Source organism: Apodemus sylvaticus, chromosome 8, assembly GCF_947179515.1.
Source record: "Apodemus sylvaticus chromosome 8, mApoSyl1.1, whole genome shotgun sequence".
Lineage (NCBI taxonomy): Eukaryota > Metazoa > Chordata > Mammalia > Rodentia > Muridae > Apodemus > Apodemus sylvaticus.
In genome coordinates, this window is record NC_067479.1 from 4,403,634 (window position 1) to 4,423,192 (window position 19,559).

Below are 19,559 nucleotides of genomic sequence, written 5' to 3' on the forward strand. Positions count from 1 at the left end.
AACTTGACAAAAGCTAAACCAAGCTGAGATACCCTGGAGAGAAGGCACTTCTGGTCCTAATAAAGAAGGAAGCTCTGTCCTGAATCTCTAATAGTACTTTGTAGTTATGAACTACAAAGTATTTCTTACAGTGTATTATTATGACAGGGAAGAAAATCCATTTATTTTAAGTAATTTTTAAAAATTTAATATTTCACCTTAAAGATACATAAATTCTGTACTTAGAATATGAAAGCATAGCTTGAAGAATACCACAAAGCAAATTCATTCCAATGTGTCCGGGCCATTAGGGTGAGCCAAAACTTGAAGTTCCAGTCCATAAAAGGGTTGCCTAATTTCTATGAGGTTTTACCTTTCCTACTAATGAGTCTAAGGCATCCTCTGTAAAGCCTGAAACGGTGTAAAATGTATGCGATCCAAACCAGCCACTGTTCTACCCTACTTCAGGGAAACAGCTCAGTGTGAGGCATATCAGAAATGACCCGACTAAAATCAAGCCAACCAGCACATGTGAACGTCACGTGGAGCGTCCCGGGAAGACACCATTAGTTGGTGGTGATCAGTCCTTAAAGCAACTGAAAGAAAAGAGGAAATCTAAGCTGTGTGCTGGTTGGCCAGGCTTGTAAGATGTGCCAGGTACAGGCACGGGGCGGAGCTAGGACTCTTACCTGGAAGGGTGGGGCGGAGCTAGGACTCTAGTCTGGAGGGGCGGGGCAGAACTAGGACTCTTGCCTGGAAGGGCGGACCGGGAAGCATGGTTGATCCAGAACCACAGTGAATGGCAGTGTACGTTTGCTGTACTGTGAGTGAGGAGTCTCTGCGGCAGCTGGAACCGCTCGTCAGTTATTGGCAACTCTCTTCACCAACGCAGAGCGGACTTGATGGAGATTTACACAGACTAATGTGGAAATTTAACCTCTAGCCCTGCCACTCAAGTCCCCTGCCTCCTCCACCAGGGGACAGAAGGAAGCCATGATCAATTCATTCTCTGTAGATCATATTTATCCACAATGACTCAGTTATCCTTATGGAAAGGGAAGGGTTTCAACACCAACAGTTACTCTGTTTCTCAGACACTCTGATACTTGAAGTGGGGCGATGAACCTTTAGGGAGTCAGCATTTGAATACTTCTGATGTTTTAAAAACATCAGTATGTTGAATATTATTTCAGTTTGCATGGCTGCCCCTAATTCTATAGTGTTGTAAAAATAAAAAAAAATTCTCTGATTAAATGACAAAGAACGAGTTACTGGATATGAAATATCATTTTTAGATTGCATAGTCCAAAACTAAAATAATATTTCTGACAGAGAACTATAAGACAACTGATATTTATGCCTAAGTAATTTTACACTAAAGAGATATAAAGTAGGCTGCTTTCATATCCTTTTGGTTTTGAGATACAACCTATCTTTTTAACCTTAATTTTTATCATTTATATGTATGGGTGATCTACCTACATATATTTTCTGTGCACCATAGGCATGGAGTGTCTGTTGTGGCCAGAAGAGGGTGTCAGGTTCCCTGGAACTGAATTTACAGAGAGCCACCATATAGTCCTGGGAATTGAACTGACTCCCTTCCAGCCTGTTCTGTTCTTAGTCTATATGGCCAGGCCGTTCGCATATGACAGATTCCCCTTTCTGTCCCCCTCAGCAGCTACACATCACACTGACCACGGAAGCTCCTTCTAGAAGTCTCTATCACAGGCTAACAGCTCTACTTCCCCCACCCTTTCTCCCTTTACCCTTTCTCTCCCTCCTCCCCCTCCTCCTCCCCCATCCCATGAAATTCACATTTTTCATGCTGGTCCCCACTTGCCTACTCACATGCATGTTTCCTGACGATTAGTCAGAGTCGCAGCAGAGGGGCTCAGATGGCAGGATGCACTGTCACTGATTTTAAAGGGTGCCGAGAGCACTTACCGGGCGGTCACTATAATTATTTTTCTTGTTTAAAGCCAAAGCCTAGGGCTGGAAAGGTGGCTCAGCAGGTCCATGTGCTTGTTGCCACGCCTGATGACATGGGTTCAATCTCTAGGGCCCACATGTGAGGATAGAGTCAACTCCCCCAAGCTGTCCTACCTCCAAATGTACACAGTGGCATGTGCTACCCCAAACAAAAGGGTAAAAGAAAAAGCCAAGCCCAAAGCTAAATCATATCAGCCAGTCAGTCTATCTATCATCTATCAATCTGTCGGTCTATCTGTCTATCATCTACCTATCAATCCATCATTGATCTATAATCTACTTATCTATCTATCATCTACCTGTCTATCAATCCATCCATTATCTATCTATAATCTATCTACCTACTTATCAACCTATTATCTATCTATCTATCTATCTATCTATCTATCTATCAATTATCTATTTATTTACCTATCATCTTTCTCTACCTATCTATCTACTTATCTATCATCTATCACCAATCTATCTATCTATCTAACTGTCTGTCTGTCTCTTTGTCCCATTGGAAGACTTCTGTTTGTTCTTTGGTGTCACTGAATAGCATCTATACCAAGCTAAAAACATTTCTGTCCAATGAATTATCTGTCTAAACAAGAAGGAAGACTGCAACACAATCCTTTTAAATGCTTCTTTTATTTCATTGGTTGTACATTGGGTGAGTGAACTGAATATTACAACCAAAACATAGAATTGATACAAATTAGAATCCTGTTTACACTGTAAGATAACGAATGAGGAAAATCTTTAAGAAGTGTTACAGAAAGATTTAGTAGAAATGTGACCAGTGGTGTATGGCTGAAAGAATATTTCTGTGAAGTGCTGTTATGTCCTGAAAACCAAGAGTGAAATGGAGTCCCGTACAAGTGGAGTTAGTTTCCTAACTACCATTAGCTGTTGAACTGATATCTTCCTGTCTTGGATATTGGTGATTTTGTTTTTGTATTTAAACAAAGCATTTAAGATTTATCCATCATAGTCAGACTTCTGAATATAAACAAACTTTTGGCAAATAATATTTATACAGAAAAATAGTTTTAGATCCTCTCAAATCCCAGAATTATTCTATAAAATTACATTATAAATAAATAAAAAGCAAAATCTGTTGTACATATATTTGTACATCTATGCATTTGCCTTGCCTCCTCCTTATTGTAAATGGCATATCTGACTCTGCATATTATAATCACAATTCTGGAAAATGGATATCATAGTAAAAAATACAGTCCTCTATATTTGCTGGGGGGGATACAGGTGATGCTTTGATGTTCAATTATTAAAGGGCTGAAAATAGCTATGTGCTAATAATTTTTAAAATAAAAATCATGAAATGAAAAGAAAAAAAAGACAGTTACAACAATTAGTCTACAAAAATATTTCAGTGATTCCTGTAATTTACCTTTTTAGTCTACTATCTTCTCAATGAGTTTAAATGAGTAAGTAAAGAAAAAATAATAAGTATGAGTGTTTTAGGCAAGTTGTATCGTAACTACATTTTTATAGCTGAGGAAATTACAAGTATCAATAATACATAAAGATGAGAACTATCAAGGTGATACACGTTAGATACAATACCTTTCCACAAATTAAAACAAATACAACAGAAGCACTACGCAAGATTACACTCAGAATGTGATTTCTTTCGATACAGTTATCAGATCTATGATGTAAGATAAATAGTAATTAGACTTTGACCAACATGAATTAAATGCAGATTTTTTCAATCAAAAAAATATGATATGGTTGGATGCCTCTAGTTTTCAGAACAGGCGATGATACCAAAAATTTAAAATATTTTACATTCAATCTCAAAAGTCAAAATACTTCAATCACTAAAATGTTCACAAAGAAAATGGATGTTTTAAACAACTACACATAATATCCATTTATAACAGCTGTTTCATTTCTTAAACAATAATTTAAAAACTATGTAGGTACTGTGTAGGCCATGTGCAACATATAAAATGTGAAATATGAAATATTTGGTACGATAGTGCTTAAAATAAACTTTAAAACAAACTTTCTGAACAAAATTTAATTGTATCGCTATTACCTTGAAGATCAACCAAGTATTTAAAAAAAGTAAACAACATTAAAATATGTTTCATCCATATATAGTATATATATGTATGTGTATATATAATATGTATGTACTTGTATTAAAGTTTTTTATACTTTTGAGACATAAAATATGCTTTAAGGTGAAAGAATTAAAAGAACTATTTTTTCCATGCTGTAGTTAGTTACAACCCTTTAATCCAACTTTTAAAATGCAAAAACAGTAATGGATTTTTTAAAAAGTGAAACTATCTACTTTTTTTTCCGTTTACATAGTAATTTAGATTAAAGTCACAGTTTGCATCTGTAGTGACTAAACTCAGACGTACTTAAATTGGAATATTATACAGACCTCCCCACCTACAGCTTCCCTGTTTCACTAGGTTTTAGTTTAGAAGAGTTATTCGGTAACAGGCAACTGGAGGGCGGGTTTGAAAGACCAATCCCTTAAATTCAACTATTGGCCTGAGCCTTTCATTCTTGTCAAGCTGGATGAAGTCTGGCAAAATCTAGGCACTTCTACAAAGTCTCTCTTATAAAACAACTTTAAAAATATACTTGTAAAATAATACCTTCAAGACTTTGTTGGGTTGGGTATGAAGCTCATACCGTGCAAAGTTTTTTTTTCAATCTATGCAATGTTATTCTAGAATCCCATGATTCAGTGCGGCATCTCCTGGCAAAGCGAACCCCACATTCTGATGTGTCCCCCGGCAACTGTGCTTGAACTGCTACTCAGACTTTAGACCTGCGAGGCAGGTGCGCGTTTTTTTTTACTTCACTTCTCTCTGCAGCGACTGTCCGTCTCCTCAGGAAGTGAATCAGACCCTTTGATCCAGTCAGGAAATGAAATGGTTGTGATTGGAGTTAGAATCGAACCTGCCCTTGGAATAGGTGCTTAAACTAAAGCTAACTGTTTATTGCTAAATTTGAAATATTCTGAGTCGAAATGAGTATATTGGCTGGACTTTCTGCATCAGCTATAGTTATGGAGATAAGACAATATTCCTGGGACAGAAACTATGCTCAGAACCCTGTAAAAGAAAACCTCATCCTGTATGTCTTTGAACATTGCAGCTGGTCTCAGGTAGTTAACTATCTTAGGCTGGAATATACTAAGCATACCATATTTAATACTCATATATGACATAGCAGAGCTAGCCTTAGGGTTGTGGTCTGTCCAGAAGAACTAAATTTAGCATGCAGTTTGTGGCAATTCTATTGAGGAGGAAACGGGATAGTATGTACAGTAACAATGTTTAGTTATTCTCAATGCAGATTCTTGGCATTCCATTCCATTCCTGTTGATTATTTCAGAATTATCTGTTAAAGAAAAAGACAAGTGCGATTTAGACCTTCTGCAGGAAAAATAGAAAGTTCAAGTCTTATTCTTTTGCAGACACATATTTGAAAGTAGAATGATCTTCAATCTCTCATAATTCTGGCACAATCATTAACTTTGTAAAACCTGTACCCTTCATGCTGAGGATTTTTGCACTGGGCAGTTCCTTCCGTGTACCCATGGCAAGGAGAACTGGCTCCAGCCACGGCTTTCCATGAGACCGTGACAGCATGCATGTGGGCAGGGCAGGCCGTCTCTTCCGACCTCAATCTCTTTAAGTGATTTTGCTTCATATTTCTTTGGTCTATGCTCATATCACTATCAAACTGACCTTTGATCTACTGATCAGAAAGCCTAATCAGAAAATTTACCTTTGAAAGCTGTTTATGAACTCAACTATAAATATCTAGTTTAATGGTTCACTTATAACTCAAAGATACAGTCTTATCGAACACAACCTTGTTCCCGAGAGAGAAAGCAACCAGCTTAAACATCACAGTGAAAAGGGATAACCATCTAATTAGGCAATTAAAAATATTCGTAACAAACCCAAAACCTCAGATAAAGCTCAAGCAAGGTTACTACTCAATCCAAGCTCGGCTCCTGGGATTAAACACGAAGGTCCCCGTCTTGCTTCTGCATCACTAGGCCGTGACTCCAGGGCCTTGCACACGCTAGACCAGCACTCTGCCACTGAACTATGTCCCCAGCCCAATGGTTTCCCTATCCAATTTAATGCTCTTGGGGTGAGAGGTTTGGGTCTATGGGGTCTAGACCATTAAATATCAAGCTTAATATAAAGTTTTACCAAAAGTATTTGTTCTTTGCAACACTTTGATTTATATTTGTGTAACTAATGAAGACAAGTTCCTTTGTTAGGCAGCCAAAATGAAATAAGAAATAACTTATGGAACCCCTGATGGTAAATATTAGCTAACACTGGTACACGTCAGGTTTCAATTCCCAGTAAGAGGGTTATCTCTACAAATGTGATTTATTGCCCTATTATATCAGAGTTTATGCATATATTCTTCTTTGTTCACTCCAATAGTTCATATTAATATTTTAGTATATTCAAATGGTAAATATGTCCATCCTTTACTTTATTGGGCATTCAGATGTATATAGAATTGGCCAAAAATGGAGGTGACTTACGGAAATATTTATGTGAAATGAAGGTTGGAATCTTCAGCCACTGAGGCTATTCACTTAAGACTTATTTACTCATCTTTGCTTGTGTGGTTGCCTGAGTGTCGGGAGTGAGGATGCTATATTGGGGTGGGTGCCTGCCAGAGAGTGCTGGGAGTTCTGAGCTGCTCAACTTGGGTGCTGGAAACCAAAGTTTGGTCCTTCAGAAGAGCAGCATCTCCAGTTAACCACTGAACGGTTGCCCTAACCCTGACCCTATCCCCTTGTTCTTAAAACAGTTGCTTGGCATTTGAAGCTAATTTGGAGAACAGTGTTCCTTGTTTTATGTGCTGGTAGATGTAAGAGCAAAATATAATGTTTATATGTAGATTCTGTCACATGATCTAGTATGTGAATGCATTTATCATATGATATCACATCCATGACATCATGTGACAGAATGACATCATGACAGCTAGATAATACTTAGAATTGCCAAATAGTTTATACTTTGATTTAGGTTCAGATAGTTGACTATTAAATAGGGCTTTCCTGTATTTTATCCCCAAGCTTCCATGCTATCTGCACAACAGGACTCCTTCCTAGGACATCAAATTATGTTCTATTTTTTCCCCTATTTTCTCTTTAGCAACAGACCCTGAAAGATATAGGGGAATCCACTAGTTCTTTAGACATAATGGTGTACTTTTTGGGGGGAATGTACACAATTCTGCTTATTGGATGAAGTTAAAAAACAGACAGAACAAAATTACCAACACCTGTCAGGTGCCCTACAAAAAGCCTAGTAATGAAGACCGTGGGGTTTGCATTATGCAAACTCACAGTGATGCTTTGAACTCGTGTGTGACAGAGAGACCACTGGGGAATAGCTGGGCTGGAACTCGCCCAGCCTACCTCTCCCTCTGCCAGTGAATGGACTGCATGGAGCCAGTGCATGGAGACAGACAGGTAAGAGTGGGTTCTGGTGTTGACCAGAAACCTGGCTGTCAGGACCGTACCTTTGACTATCTGTGACATACTATGCATGTGTAGGATAAAAGAATGAGTCACATAGCAGCTGTGGTCTTCAAGAAGTTCTGGAATTTGACCTTAGGGCCGAGTAAAGCGTTCAGCTTTTCTCCTTAGAAGTTTCACTTGTGAGCGGCAATGGTTTCCATGAAAGTATCATTTATTGATATTCCCCTGCCCCCAGAACCCTAACTCACTGGGACTGTCTGAATGAAGTGCACGCTAGGTGGAGTGTCCCTTGGAAGAAGAGCATTAAGGCGATGAACAGCCACCAACCAATGCCACTCATTTCAAACTTGTCCCTTTGACCTCTTTTCTCATGCTAGGGGACATGTGACTCTCCGATCCATAGGGCCCCAGGGGAGCATGTGCTGGACAAGCTAAGCAGGAGGAAGAGGAGAGGCCTGTGTGTGTGTGTGTGTCTGAGCGAGATGGCATCAGGAGCTTCTCTTTGGTTTTTGGCCTTCTTTCCTTTAGTCAGATTATATTTTTAGTAGGTGCTAAAGTTATGTAACTTAAAGGCAAATAGAAGCATTCTGCATGCTTTCTAGCTGGCTTGCCGCAGAGACGGTTTTTCTGTCCCATCTACATATCTCTCCACACACCTCTTCACCTCTCTGCCTCTACCATTCTTTATGACCGCTTTTATACCCAGATAGATTGTGCGCTTCAGAAGGTGTCTGAACATTAAATATTGACACAAATCACATTATTAAAATAGTAGGCTTATAGTTGTTACAGGTGGTGTGGCAATGTACTACAAATCTGATGCACATTTTAAAATGCTTACTTGAAATCTCAGGGTTAAAGAGATGGTGTAGCAGTTAACAGTGCTTACAACTCCTTCAGAGGGCTCAGTTCAGTTCTCAGAACCCATGACAACCTGCCTGGACCTCCAGCTCGAGGGGACATGATGCTCTGGCATCAGCCTCTATGAGTATTTATTTGCAAGCACACACACACACACACACACACACACACAACAAACATATTTAAAAAAAAAAAACCTGACTTTGAAAACAGCACATCAAAATAAGCACAACAATCTAAATGCCAGTGATCTCTTTTCTGTCTTGCCTTCAGTCCACGCTGAGGTGGCTACCCAACATCCCTTTCCCAAGGTACTATAGCCCACACATCCTTGGAGGTCATAATTGAAAACTACATCATTAGGTCTACAAAAGTCTTCATGTAAGTTAAATGAGAGCTAACTTATCATGTCTCCTCAGGGCCTCTGTCTTGGCTTGAGTTTTGGTATCTACCCTCCTGCCTCAGCAGGCTCTGAGAGTATCTGTCACACAGGAGCCTCGTATGCATTGTCATTATATTCTGCAGACATGAACGTCAAGGCAGCCTTAACTGGCTTGCACTGGTCAGACACTCATTTGCTCGTGTGGCTCCTGACATGAGAATTCTCTTCAGGGAATGAAACTGGTGGCCCTTCTCAGACCCGGGCCAGGACTAGGGGAAGCTGAGTTCCAAAGCCTTTTTGCTACTTCTGACCACACTAGCTGAGCAGGATGCCCTGGTGCATGAAGTGGGAGGCGGTGTTAGAAGACCTTCCCCACGCTCTGGAGGAGCTAATGCTGACCCTGAGTGACCACTACACCCCCCAGCCTCCTCCCAGTGAATGCAAGAGATGTCAGTCAGTCCCCCTACCCCTTCAAGAAAGATCAGTCACAGTCACCCCACCCCACCAGAGCATCCCTGCTTCAGCTTCTGAGAAACCTCTGCAAGCTGAAAGAGGAACTAAAACATATCAAAGGAGACACATTTCTACGTATCTCCCTGCTGGAGGGTGCAGGTGAGTCCCCTAAGTAAGTAGTATTTGCTATGAGAGAAACATGGTGGGAGAATCCTTAAGTACTATTGTGGTCTGGCATGTGTGGTGAATCAAAACTTTGAACTGGAAATATTGTTTTCAAATTCCTTTCCCACTAAAAGGAGAACACACAGAAATGAAGACAGCTGATGCCCACAAAGTCTACACCTCAAGTTAGGAAACAGACACACTTGACCTCCAGCTGAGAGTGCCTTCAACAATCAGTTGTGAGTCCTCAGGCTATAGCAATATATGTGATACAAAAACGTGGCGATAGGATCTACTTATTAATAAGGAGATAAAATCATATGAATTAATCAAACTATCCCTTAAATTGCTGTTATTTAAGTCAGATGGTTCTCTTCAGTGTGTAGATACCCTATGCTATATTGCTCTAACCCACTTGAACACAGTCTGCGAGTGGTCTGATACTTTTTGAAGACAGAGCATGAATGACTCACAGGAGCATCAAAGAGGCCTTCCTGCCATGCACCGGGCAGCCACTGACCAACTCTTGTATCCTTCCTGAGGCGTGTGGTGACGAGTGGAAAGGACACCATGAAGAGGTGCTTTGGGCTAGGCTCGTCTAAGGAACATGCTAAGCCTTCCAGAGCCAGGTAGCTGAACATTCTGTGCCCGAGCCACATTACTGAAAATGATCGTGTGTGGCTCAGATCCACCTCTGGGCTAGAATCAGCAACACCCTGTTGGTGTGTGTGTGGGTCAGTCTCACTTCCTTGGAGAAGAGACCCAACCAAGTCTAGTCTGCTGCCTCCCGAGTTGAGCAATAGCTGTAGCAAGTCGGAGAAGATGTGGCAGGGAAGTGGGTGGGGCTGGGGGAGAATGTGTACTGGGGAGTTGATGCTGCAACTTCGAGACACTTAGCACTCACTCCCAGGACTAGGGCACTAGACCAGAAGAAGTCCGACGACTGAGAAGAAAATACGATCACCCTGCCTGACTCGATTGCCAGCTATGAAATATTCATGTTGTCTTGTCTCCTTCTTAATGATGATGGATTTAGGGTGAGCCATTCATCACTTGGAAGAGAGCTGACCAGGATGTGAAATGCACTTGGTGGAAAGCGAAACAGTTTGTGCAGAAACGGAATCACTGAATTTGAACTCATCAGCACCATGAACTCGACAGCTGACTCAGTGGGTCATCCTGCCGGAGGGTGCAAAGGATCATTGATTGCTTTAGTGTCTCAGAGACCTACCAATGCCTCTGAGTTTACCCCTTGTGGGTGATCTTTAGGAACTGAATGTATACTCTCTCAAAAGGGTGAATTTCTATGTGGCTTCTAGAAAAATTTACACTCCCTACAGAAGACACTCATTGCTGAGATTCAAAAATGTATCTTTGGAGATGGCAGCTCACATACTACACTTATTAAGAACAGCTTTGCAGAGCTGGAGAGATGGCTTAGGGGTTAAGAGCACTGACTGCTCTTCCCAAGGTCCCGAGTTCAAATCCCAGCAACCACAAGGTGGCTCACAACCATCTGTAATGAGATCTGATGCCTTCTTCTGGTGTGTCTGGAGACAGCTACAGTGTACTTAGATATAATAATTAATAAGTCTTTTTTTTAAAGGATGGCTTCGCTTAGTTGATGTGGAAGACATCTCAGTGGATACATCCATGCACCCAAACCCCAAAACAACTTAAGGAATGCTGACTTTGGAGGGGTAGATACACTGTACCTTATAAAATATTTGTGTGGCCTTGCTGAACTATGAAAGAACCTCAGAGGTTCTTGGTACCACACACTTCAAGTTGTACTGGACATTTTCAGGCAGGTACATTAACTGAGCCGTCAGCAAGTTCCCCAGGAAGGATCTCTAATTCATCGTTCCATCCCTGGTGTAGACACCAGGCCAGGGCTGGGCACGCAGGAATCACCAGCATCTGGTTGAATGGATGAATACGGAGGGAGTAACTGAAGACAGGGTCCCATTCACAGACGACCATCAGCTGAATCAGAGACAGCAGGCAACGCGGGCAAGACTGCAGAAGACACTGTGCCTTCTGTGATATGTGATCTCAGGAAAATACATTATCGCTACAAACTGTCTTCACTTCTTGTCCCATACAGATACAAAGAACAGTTCTCCAGGCTGCGGCCAGAATCACACAGGAAAACGTGGTCAGCAAACTGAAACTCCACTGGAGGAAAATGTCTGAATGTGGCAAATATGTTAGAGGACCTTTCCCACGGTCACAAGGCTCTACAGCCCTAGAAGGGCATTTCCCTGTTTCCCGAGGCAGAACTTATTTCCTTTAAAGTACAACAGAGACTTGCCGGCTTTCTACCATCTGGTATTTATTTCTTTATGACTCTTTCGGTGATGGGGACTGAGCCCACTGTCTGGCACATGTGCTCTGTTGATGAGGTGTTTCCCAACCCCTCTCCTCTCTGTGTTCTCTTTACTACGCCCTGCTCACACCCACCACTGTTAACCTCCTCTTCCTCTCTGCTCTGTAGCCACACAACTCTTATACGGTAACCGTTATTGTCACCAAAAATGGTGTCCATTTCTGATGTTTCCAGAGAGGCAAAACCCACACAGTAGTCTGATTGCCACACGTGGAAGGATACGTTGAAAGGTTATCTTAAAATTTAAATTAATTTAGAGACGGGGTCTCATTGACCCCGAGTTATGCAGTTTAGTGTGACTTTGAAGTTCTGACCATCCTGCCTCTAGTCCACCTCTGCTGAAAAGCACAGGTGTGTGCTGGGACCACAGGTAGGGAATGCAAGCAGCCGTTCTAGCAACCCCTCCTCCCCCAGCCTCTGAAGACAGTCTTACTGTTATGTTAGCAGACCACTGTTCCAAGGGAGGCCAGGATGCTGCCTGGGGTCCTGGGAACACATTGTCAAGTCGACAGCTTCACTCCAAGGAAAGAGCAAGCAGGTTGGGTGATACGCCTCTAATGCTTGCTGGTCCCCGAGAGCAGTTTATTCCACTTGCTCTGCCTTACACCACTGCAGGAAGTTGGCCCCAGAGATGTAACTTCTCTACCTTCACTGATGCCAAGTTTCGGTGGCTCATTTTTGGAAAAATGTTTTCTTCGCCCATTCTGTGGTTACTAAATGGAAGATTTTGGGGGACATGTTTTAATATAAAAAAACTGTCATGTAAAATATTAGTAACTGGGTTCTCTGTATGAAAAATGTTAACACCACCACCATTAGAGATTATTGACCAAGGCCCACAGTGACAGGATCCCTGGATAAAACTGTAAGTGGAAGTTCCTGATCTGGGATCAAGCCAACTACGTGTCATATTAAAACAAGTCCTGTGTGGAAACATCTAGACTCCTGGATGTACTGCAGTGTGGCTTTGGTCATGGCCTCTGAAGCTTAGCTCCGGAGGGTTCTCACACTAAGACAAGCCTGGTCCTTACATGTGTGCCCTGAAACACTCAAGGTTGCCCCAGCGTGACCGTTCCAGTTAGAGTTCCTTCCAAGCCTCACATCACAAGCTCATCACACACAACCCACCTCACCCTGTTTCAAATGACACACACACACACACACACACACACACACACACACACACACACATATATATATATATATACATATATATACATACACACACACACACATATATATAAAATCACTTAGATGGCTTTAAAAATGGTGTTTGCAACTCTAATGTGGTTGAAATATAATTACACATAGTGTAGGGAAATAAGGGGCTTAGGTACACTTGATACTGCCAACCTCTGGGAACCAGACAAAGGGGCAGATCAATGTCACATCTCCTTACAGATAGCTCATCACCCGTATGTGCTCTGTCCTTAGGGGAGTGAGCTGTCCTGTCATAGTGAGCCCCTCTAACAGGACTGGAATTCTCTTCACATACCATTCACGATGGGGGTGCAGGGCTAGCCTATCCACTGGGGTAAGAATCAAGAAAGACGCTTTCTTCATGCACCTGACAACAAGGCTTCTCTTTCCCAGGCTAGACCCAGCTTCTGTCTTCCACCTGTGGGAGAATCCCAAGGATCACGTCCTCCATTTTACTCTGAGATAGGAGGGCTATCCTCCGCTCATCTTCCACTATCATGTTATACTCTGTTGTAATTGAACAGTATATGAATTTCTAATGTATGTCTCCTAAGAATGGCTGGCTCTTACAAACACTAAGGAGGAAGGTAAACGGATACGGCAGGCTCCCTCCACTCCATTTCTTTTCTTTTCTCGATCTTTTCCCCTGCTGTTATTGAAAATATTGAAGAGTGCTGGGTGCTTATTTATAAAGAATAGCTATGAGATTATGTTTGATCTACAGCTGTGAAAGAAGGCAAAACCTAAAACAACACCTTAGACGGGAGGGTCAAATGAGAGCCAGGAAGAAAGAAGGACAAGCCATAGCTGCCTAGGAACTAGTCTACACATGTGTGTGTGTGTGTGTGTGTGTGCGCGTGCGTGTACACGCGCTTAATGTGAATGCATGTGTGTGCATGTGTACACATGTGTGTATGGTGTGAATACATGTATTGTGTGCATGTGCATGTGTGTGGTGTGAATGCATTTGTGTGCATGCATGCATGTATATACAAGTGTCTGGTGTGTGCACGCGCTCGTGTGCGTGTGCATGAGTGCGGAGGCTAGAGGTCCATACAGGCAGGGTGTTTGCTCATCACCATACTTGGGGGACAGGGTCTCTCACTGATTTGGCTAGCCTGGCTGGCCTTTGGGCTCCAGGATCTCCGTCTCAGGCTCCCCAGTGCCAGCATCATTCATCCACGCCCTATGCTCAGCTTTCTTGGTGGATATTGCAGATTCAAGCTAATGTTTTCAAACTCACATGACAAGCTCTTTATTGACTGAGCCGTATCTCCGCATGCCAGGCTTGCACCACACTGAACTCCCAGGACTGTTACACAGGCGCCCCCTTACTGACCATGCCATGAACTGAACAAAACTGTAAAGGGCGCCCAGAGGGCCTGCTGTGGCTAAGTCTGCTGCAGAAAGCACTGAGGGCTGAGCTCACCCAAGGAGTCTGTTTGGTCAGGAGGACCACCGCGGAGAACCTGCCTTTGAAAGATGATGTCTCCACCCACAGGAAGCCCCCTTCACAGCATCTCTGGGTTACCATGGAGCACGATCCCTAGGGCCAGTGCTGTTCCCACAGGAAAACCAAGCACCAAAGCCACTGGCCAAAGAACTTTAAAAATATACTTTCCAAATGCATATTGTATATATGAAAGAAGGCTACATTTCCCTACTGTATCAAAATATATAAAATTGGGGCCATATTATTAAAGCAAATATCCTAAAATATTTAGACCGTTTACAATGATGTGTGTAGGAAGTGAGGCTGAGATTAAACAGTCATGCCATGCCTGAGTGGTTTTGCTGATGCAGACCTCCAGGAATGGATGCTGAATCAAAGAAAAAAAAATTACATGTAAAAGCTAATTTACGTAACATCAAGACTCTCTTTTGTTATATAAATGGACAATAACCAATGTTTATTATTTTTTATAGTTATTTCTGACATCAGACTTATCTTAAAGCATTCATGGGTTACGAGTTAACAACTCAAGAATGAAAAATGAAAAAATATGTCAGTTTCCAAGAGAAAAAAATGAAGACCCAAAGAAACTATTTTATTTTTTAAATGATTAATTAGTTTATATGGCAATTGCAAAGGAATTTCAGAAAGATTTGTCTGTAAAATACAGAATTTTTTTTTCTTTTTTACAATTATGTGCTTTTCCTCACAGTAATAAATTAAAGACCCAGGTGAAGAATTAAAATAATTCATGAAAATGAGCTCCTGCTGTACTTGACACAAGTCCCCAACTCTGCTCCCTACCCTGCTTCTGCGTTATTACAAAGTGTCAGGCCTGGGATCCCATTCTGGATGCAGCATATGTTTTCACAAGGGGTAGAATGTGTAACTCAGACCCTCAGGAACTGGCTTTTAAGGCACCAATGGCAAAAACACCACCAAAGGCTAAATTCAGCAGGACGAACAGGAGGCCGGTGCGAAGTATTAGATGTGGAGGTATATCTTCCTGTGTTGGTATCATCCCTTGGGGGTGGGGATGCTACTGCCAGTCAACAGCTTCCGGTCAACAGCTTCTGGCACAGTGAAGATCCTGAAACTCCATTTTAGCTCTTTGCCTGTGGGGAGTGTGCATGTGTGCATGTGCACGTTTATGTGTGTGCATCATGTGTGGGTGGGTGTGCACGTGCGCACATGCATGTTCATGTGCCTATGTGTGCACGTGCGTATGTATGCACGCGCACACGCGCGTGTGTATGTGTGTGTGTGTATGTGTGTCTGAGAGTTGTGTATAAACCAGAGAGTAGATGTGAGACACACTAGGGACTCCCATCTGTGCCCCCAGCTGTGTCTACGAGCTGTCTGAGCCTCTGTTCTTACATTGCTTGCTGGTGGCAGACTACTACCTCTGCAGTGTGGTTGGCATTTAGACGAGGTCACAACCCGCTCTCCCAACATCTCCCCAGGAAGTCCAGAAACACTCTGCTGTAAGACGTGGCAAGATGGAGGACAGCAGCCACACTCTATTTCCTTATTACTAAACGTCCCCATCAATAGTCGGGTCTCTCTGAGGTGATCTGCATCCCATGATTACTTTGACTATAATTATTTGCACATTTCTTCATTGCCTATACCCTTTATCACGTAAGGCCCACGAGAAAACTGGCTGTCTTTCCACTGCCTAATCCCCAGGGCCCCAGCTGTATAGCTCCTAATATCCATTGCTGAGAGAAAGAAGACATACCACTACCGAATAAATAGTGGGCTTTTTAATAATGCCTGCTGCCCCGGGATAAACCTCAGTTAACAGATTCAGTCTACTGAGGAAAACCCCACCACTGCACACAGTCACTGTCCTTGTTGTGAAAACAGAACTCTGAAAGGGGAGGATTAGGAACAAGGAAGAATTTTTATCACGAGAAGAATCATCTTACAATATAAGATTAGCAATAGCTTAGGCTTTCTGGCATCTTTCTTAATACCCTGCTCCCCCATTTTTTGCAGAAGTGTTTAGGTGAACCTTTAAAAATGCTAGAGTATACATAAAATAAACTCTACTTTAAGCATTTCTAACAGTAGCTTAGTGACATGAGACAGTCACTTTACAACTCTCAACACTGCCTACCACCAGAATTTTCCTCTTAACTGAAACCCCCACCAATTAAATACCACCTCTAAGTTTTCCTTCCTTGACCTGTGTGTTTTCAGTGCTGGGAACTGAACCAGGGATTTGTGCACACATGACAGGGACACTCTCTACCTCAGAGCTACACTGCCAGCCCTGGTTTCATTGAGACAGTGTCTCATGTGGCTCACCCTGGCCCCTGGACCTGAGACCCTCTGCGCTTCCACACTGCGTCCACAGACCATGAGTTTCACACTGCGGTTCCACACTGCGTCCACAGACCGTGAGTTTCACACTGCGTCTGCTCTGGGAACTTTATCCACCTCCCACCCTTCCTGTCTCTGGCTTTAAAATGAGGCCCTGGTTCTGCGCCTGACCTGCCCCCATCCGCTCAGCTGACTTTCTTAGTCTGTGCCTTAGGAATAAGTGAAACAGGCAGTTACTCATTTTCACCCATTCCTAAGGCTGCCCAGAACATCCTTTTTTAACTAATGACTCAGTTTACCTGAGGTCATAGACAGGAAATTTCTATGCAGACAATGGAGAAGAAACTATCTCTTTTAAAAAAATCTTTGAGTGGCCTCTGGGTCGGCTCTGGGATGAGAGGCCTCAGGGTCCACTCCGTCCCAGCTGGAATGTTCTTGCCCCACAGCCTGGTTTGTGTCACTGAGCTGGAATCTGAGTTTCATTGTCAGTTTTGAAGACCACCAGGATTTGCAGACAACTCTGATGGGGAACTTAGATTTTAGGAAGTCTCCATCTCCGCGAGGACATCAGAAATGGTTAAAAATGTTTAAAGATGTACTTGGACTTCTTGTTTTCTGTCGACTGGTAATGAGGACCAAACACATTCCCTCCCTCGTGCATGCTGGGCAAAGGCTGGTCTCCTTAACTCTACTCTCCTAAGTAGGACTGGGAGGGTTTCCTAACAGCCAGACCCTACACAGACCACAAGCCCCAGCCCCTTCAAATGTGCTGGGGAGCACAGGGCTTGCAGGATTTCATGCCTAGGGCTTACACATGTCCAGTCGCACGCTTGCTTGAGTTGTGAGCTGTTTATTCTCTGTGATTTGTCCTCATCAGGAAAATGCATGCGGTACTTCACAGAGCAATAGTGAGTGTTGAATAAAATGTTTTGTGAAAGGAGTCTGATAGAGGCCTTGATGAGAAGTGGGCTTCTTTCCCTAGGGCTATTAGGATTCATAATCCTAAATCAAATTTGGTTTCAGTTTCTATTTAAATAGTTATTCAAATAATTCCACTGTGCATTTAAATATAGGTTTGAATGGTGCCTCACATGTTGGAGATATGCTTGGTTTTTGGACAGGATTAAGATATTTTAGAATATCAAATGCATTTGCTCCCCTTTCTACAACACATGCTGACATCACCGAATGAAGCCAGACTGAATTTCTCTGATTTTTTTTCATTGAAGTTTTGACTGTCAGCTCATAATAATCATTTTTGCAAACTGAGACCTTTTATTGTAAGAATGCAGCACTTATGCACCAGTGCTATGTGAACAGTGACCGCCATCTTGGGAATCTGATATCCTCCGATGGTCGGCACTTCTCTTTCCCAGGCAGACATGGCTCGCCCCAGCTGCAGGCTTAGTAGACACACACTATCAGCAAGACACCCATCCTCTTTTATTCTTGATATGCCCCATCTCTATGATGGAAATCCAAAGTTATTCCACTCCTAGGATAGTATTATATGACGACACTAACCTCTCATTTTGGCAGGAGCAGAGGCTGAACCTAGGACCTCAAACAGGCGAGCGAGGCAAGTGGTCTTCAGGGAGCTACAGCCCAGCCCTTGACATGGTTTTAATTTCTAAGTCAAAGTCACAAAATGTAAATATTTCCACATTATTTATTAATTATTTCTAGAATCTTGTGCTTAGAGGAAATGACTATTCATGGACACTTCTGTGAACCAAGCTTGTTTAACAAATAAATGTCTGCAGTTCAATTTTGAAGAGTTCACTTCTCATGTAGCTCCTGCATACGCTTCAGAAGTCAGCAGGGACTTTCCAGCTTATGCTTAACAAACAGACAAACTTTCAGCAAACAACTCAAAAGTCCCGGTCCAGGAGCAGGGCACATAATGGACTTCTTTACCTTTACACACTTCTTAGGCCCCCCCCCCCCTTTTAAACGTCTGTCCCAATTCATGTTTCAGGGCTTTTCACGCCAGCAATAGGAATCTAGTCAATTAACACCCTGTCCTGAACCCATGAAACTAAAGCTGTTCTATGAGGACCAGCTATGGCATACAAGGACAGTGGGACTGAGGGAACCGGCATGACTTAACACCGGAAGAACAAGCATAGTAAGACAAAGTTCGACTTCTCTGGTACCTTTGCTGACTTAGAAACCCTCCCATGCTCCAAGGAGGAAGCAAAGTTTCCTATTTCAAAACAGCTTACAGTTAGCAACTCGCTGTGCACCACGCTTCAGCAGAGCAGCCAAGGCCTACACATAGTGTTAGGAGACCAAGTTTCTCATCCTTGTGTAACTGGGAGCAAACCAGTCCAATACTCTTGGGTTTCATTACAAAACGGAGATTTACAAGTTTAGAGAAGTCTGAAATTGGGCTTTGCTTTGTAGCAGTATAACCTTGGGCAAGTTCCTCAGCATCTCTAATGGTCTCTTCAGGGATGATTCTGCTTTCAGGGAGAGAATTCACATCAAACGCTGTGCGTGATGTTTGGCACGCGACAAGTGCTTCAAGCTGGGTGGTGGCTTGAGTCACATCTGTGCTGTCTGTCTGCTCTATCGTCCTTGGGGTCCTTCCGAGATCATTTAAAGCACTTTCTCGGGAAGGCAGCTGGTGAGATGGAGAAAAAACTGCTCTAATCAGGGTCTAAGCTTGCGTACTTTGCTAATTTATGGGAGTTCGGCAAGGCACTTTGTTGAGTGATTCCAGCTTCTATTACAATTTATAATGTAACTTGTATCACATAAACATGTTATCCAAGGGCTGGGGAGAGAGATCAGTGGGAAAAGTGTTTGCCACTTGAGCCAGGGGACTCCAGTTAGGGTCTCCAGCATGCAT

At 42.5% G+C, this 19,559-nt stretch overlaps 1 protein-coding gene across 6 annotated transcripts in view; it reads right to left on the reverse strand.

Annotated features, from left to right (window-relative positions):
- Positions 1-2,585: 2,585 nt before the first annotated feature.
- Mbnl2 (muscleblind like splicing regulator 2) overlaps positions 2,586-19,559 on the reverse strand; it is a 155,254-nt gene continuing 138,280 nt past the window's right edge. For 4 of the 6 annotated variants that reach the window (XM_052190635.1, XM_052190638.1, XM_052190637.1 and 1 more), the window contains one exon: positions 5,239-5,349. In XM_052190635.1, coding sequence (XP_052046595.1) covers positions 5,335-5,349 — 15 coding nt within the window. In that variant the 3' untranslated portion in view covers positions 5,239-5,334. Of the gene's footprint in view, positions 5,350-19,559 lie in introns of all 6 variants that reach the window. The other 2 variants (XM_052190636.1, XM_052190639.1) reach the window with 1 other exon arrangement.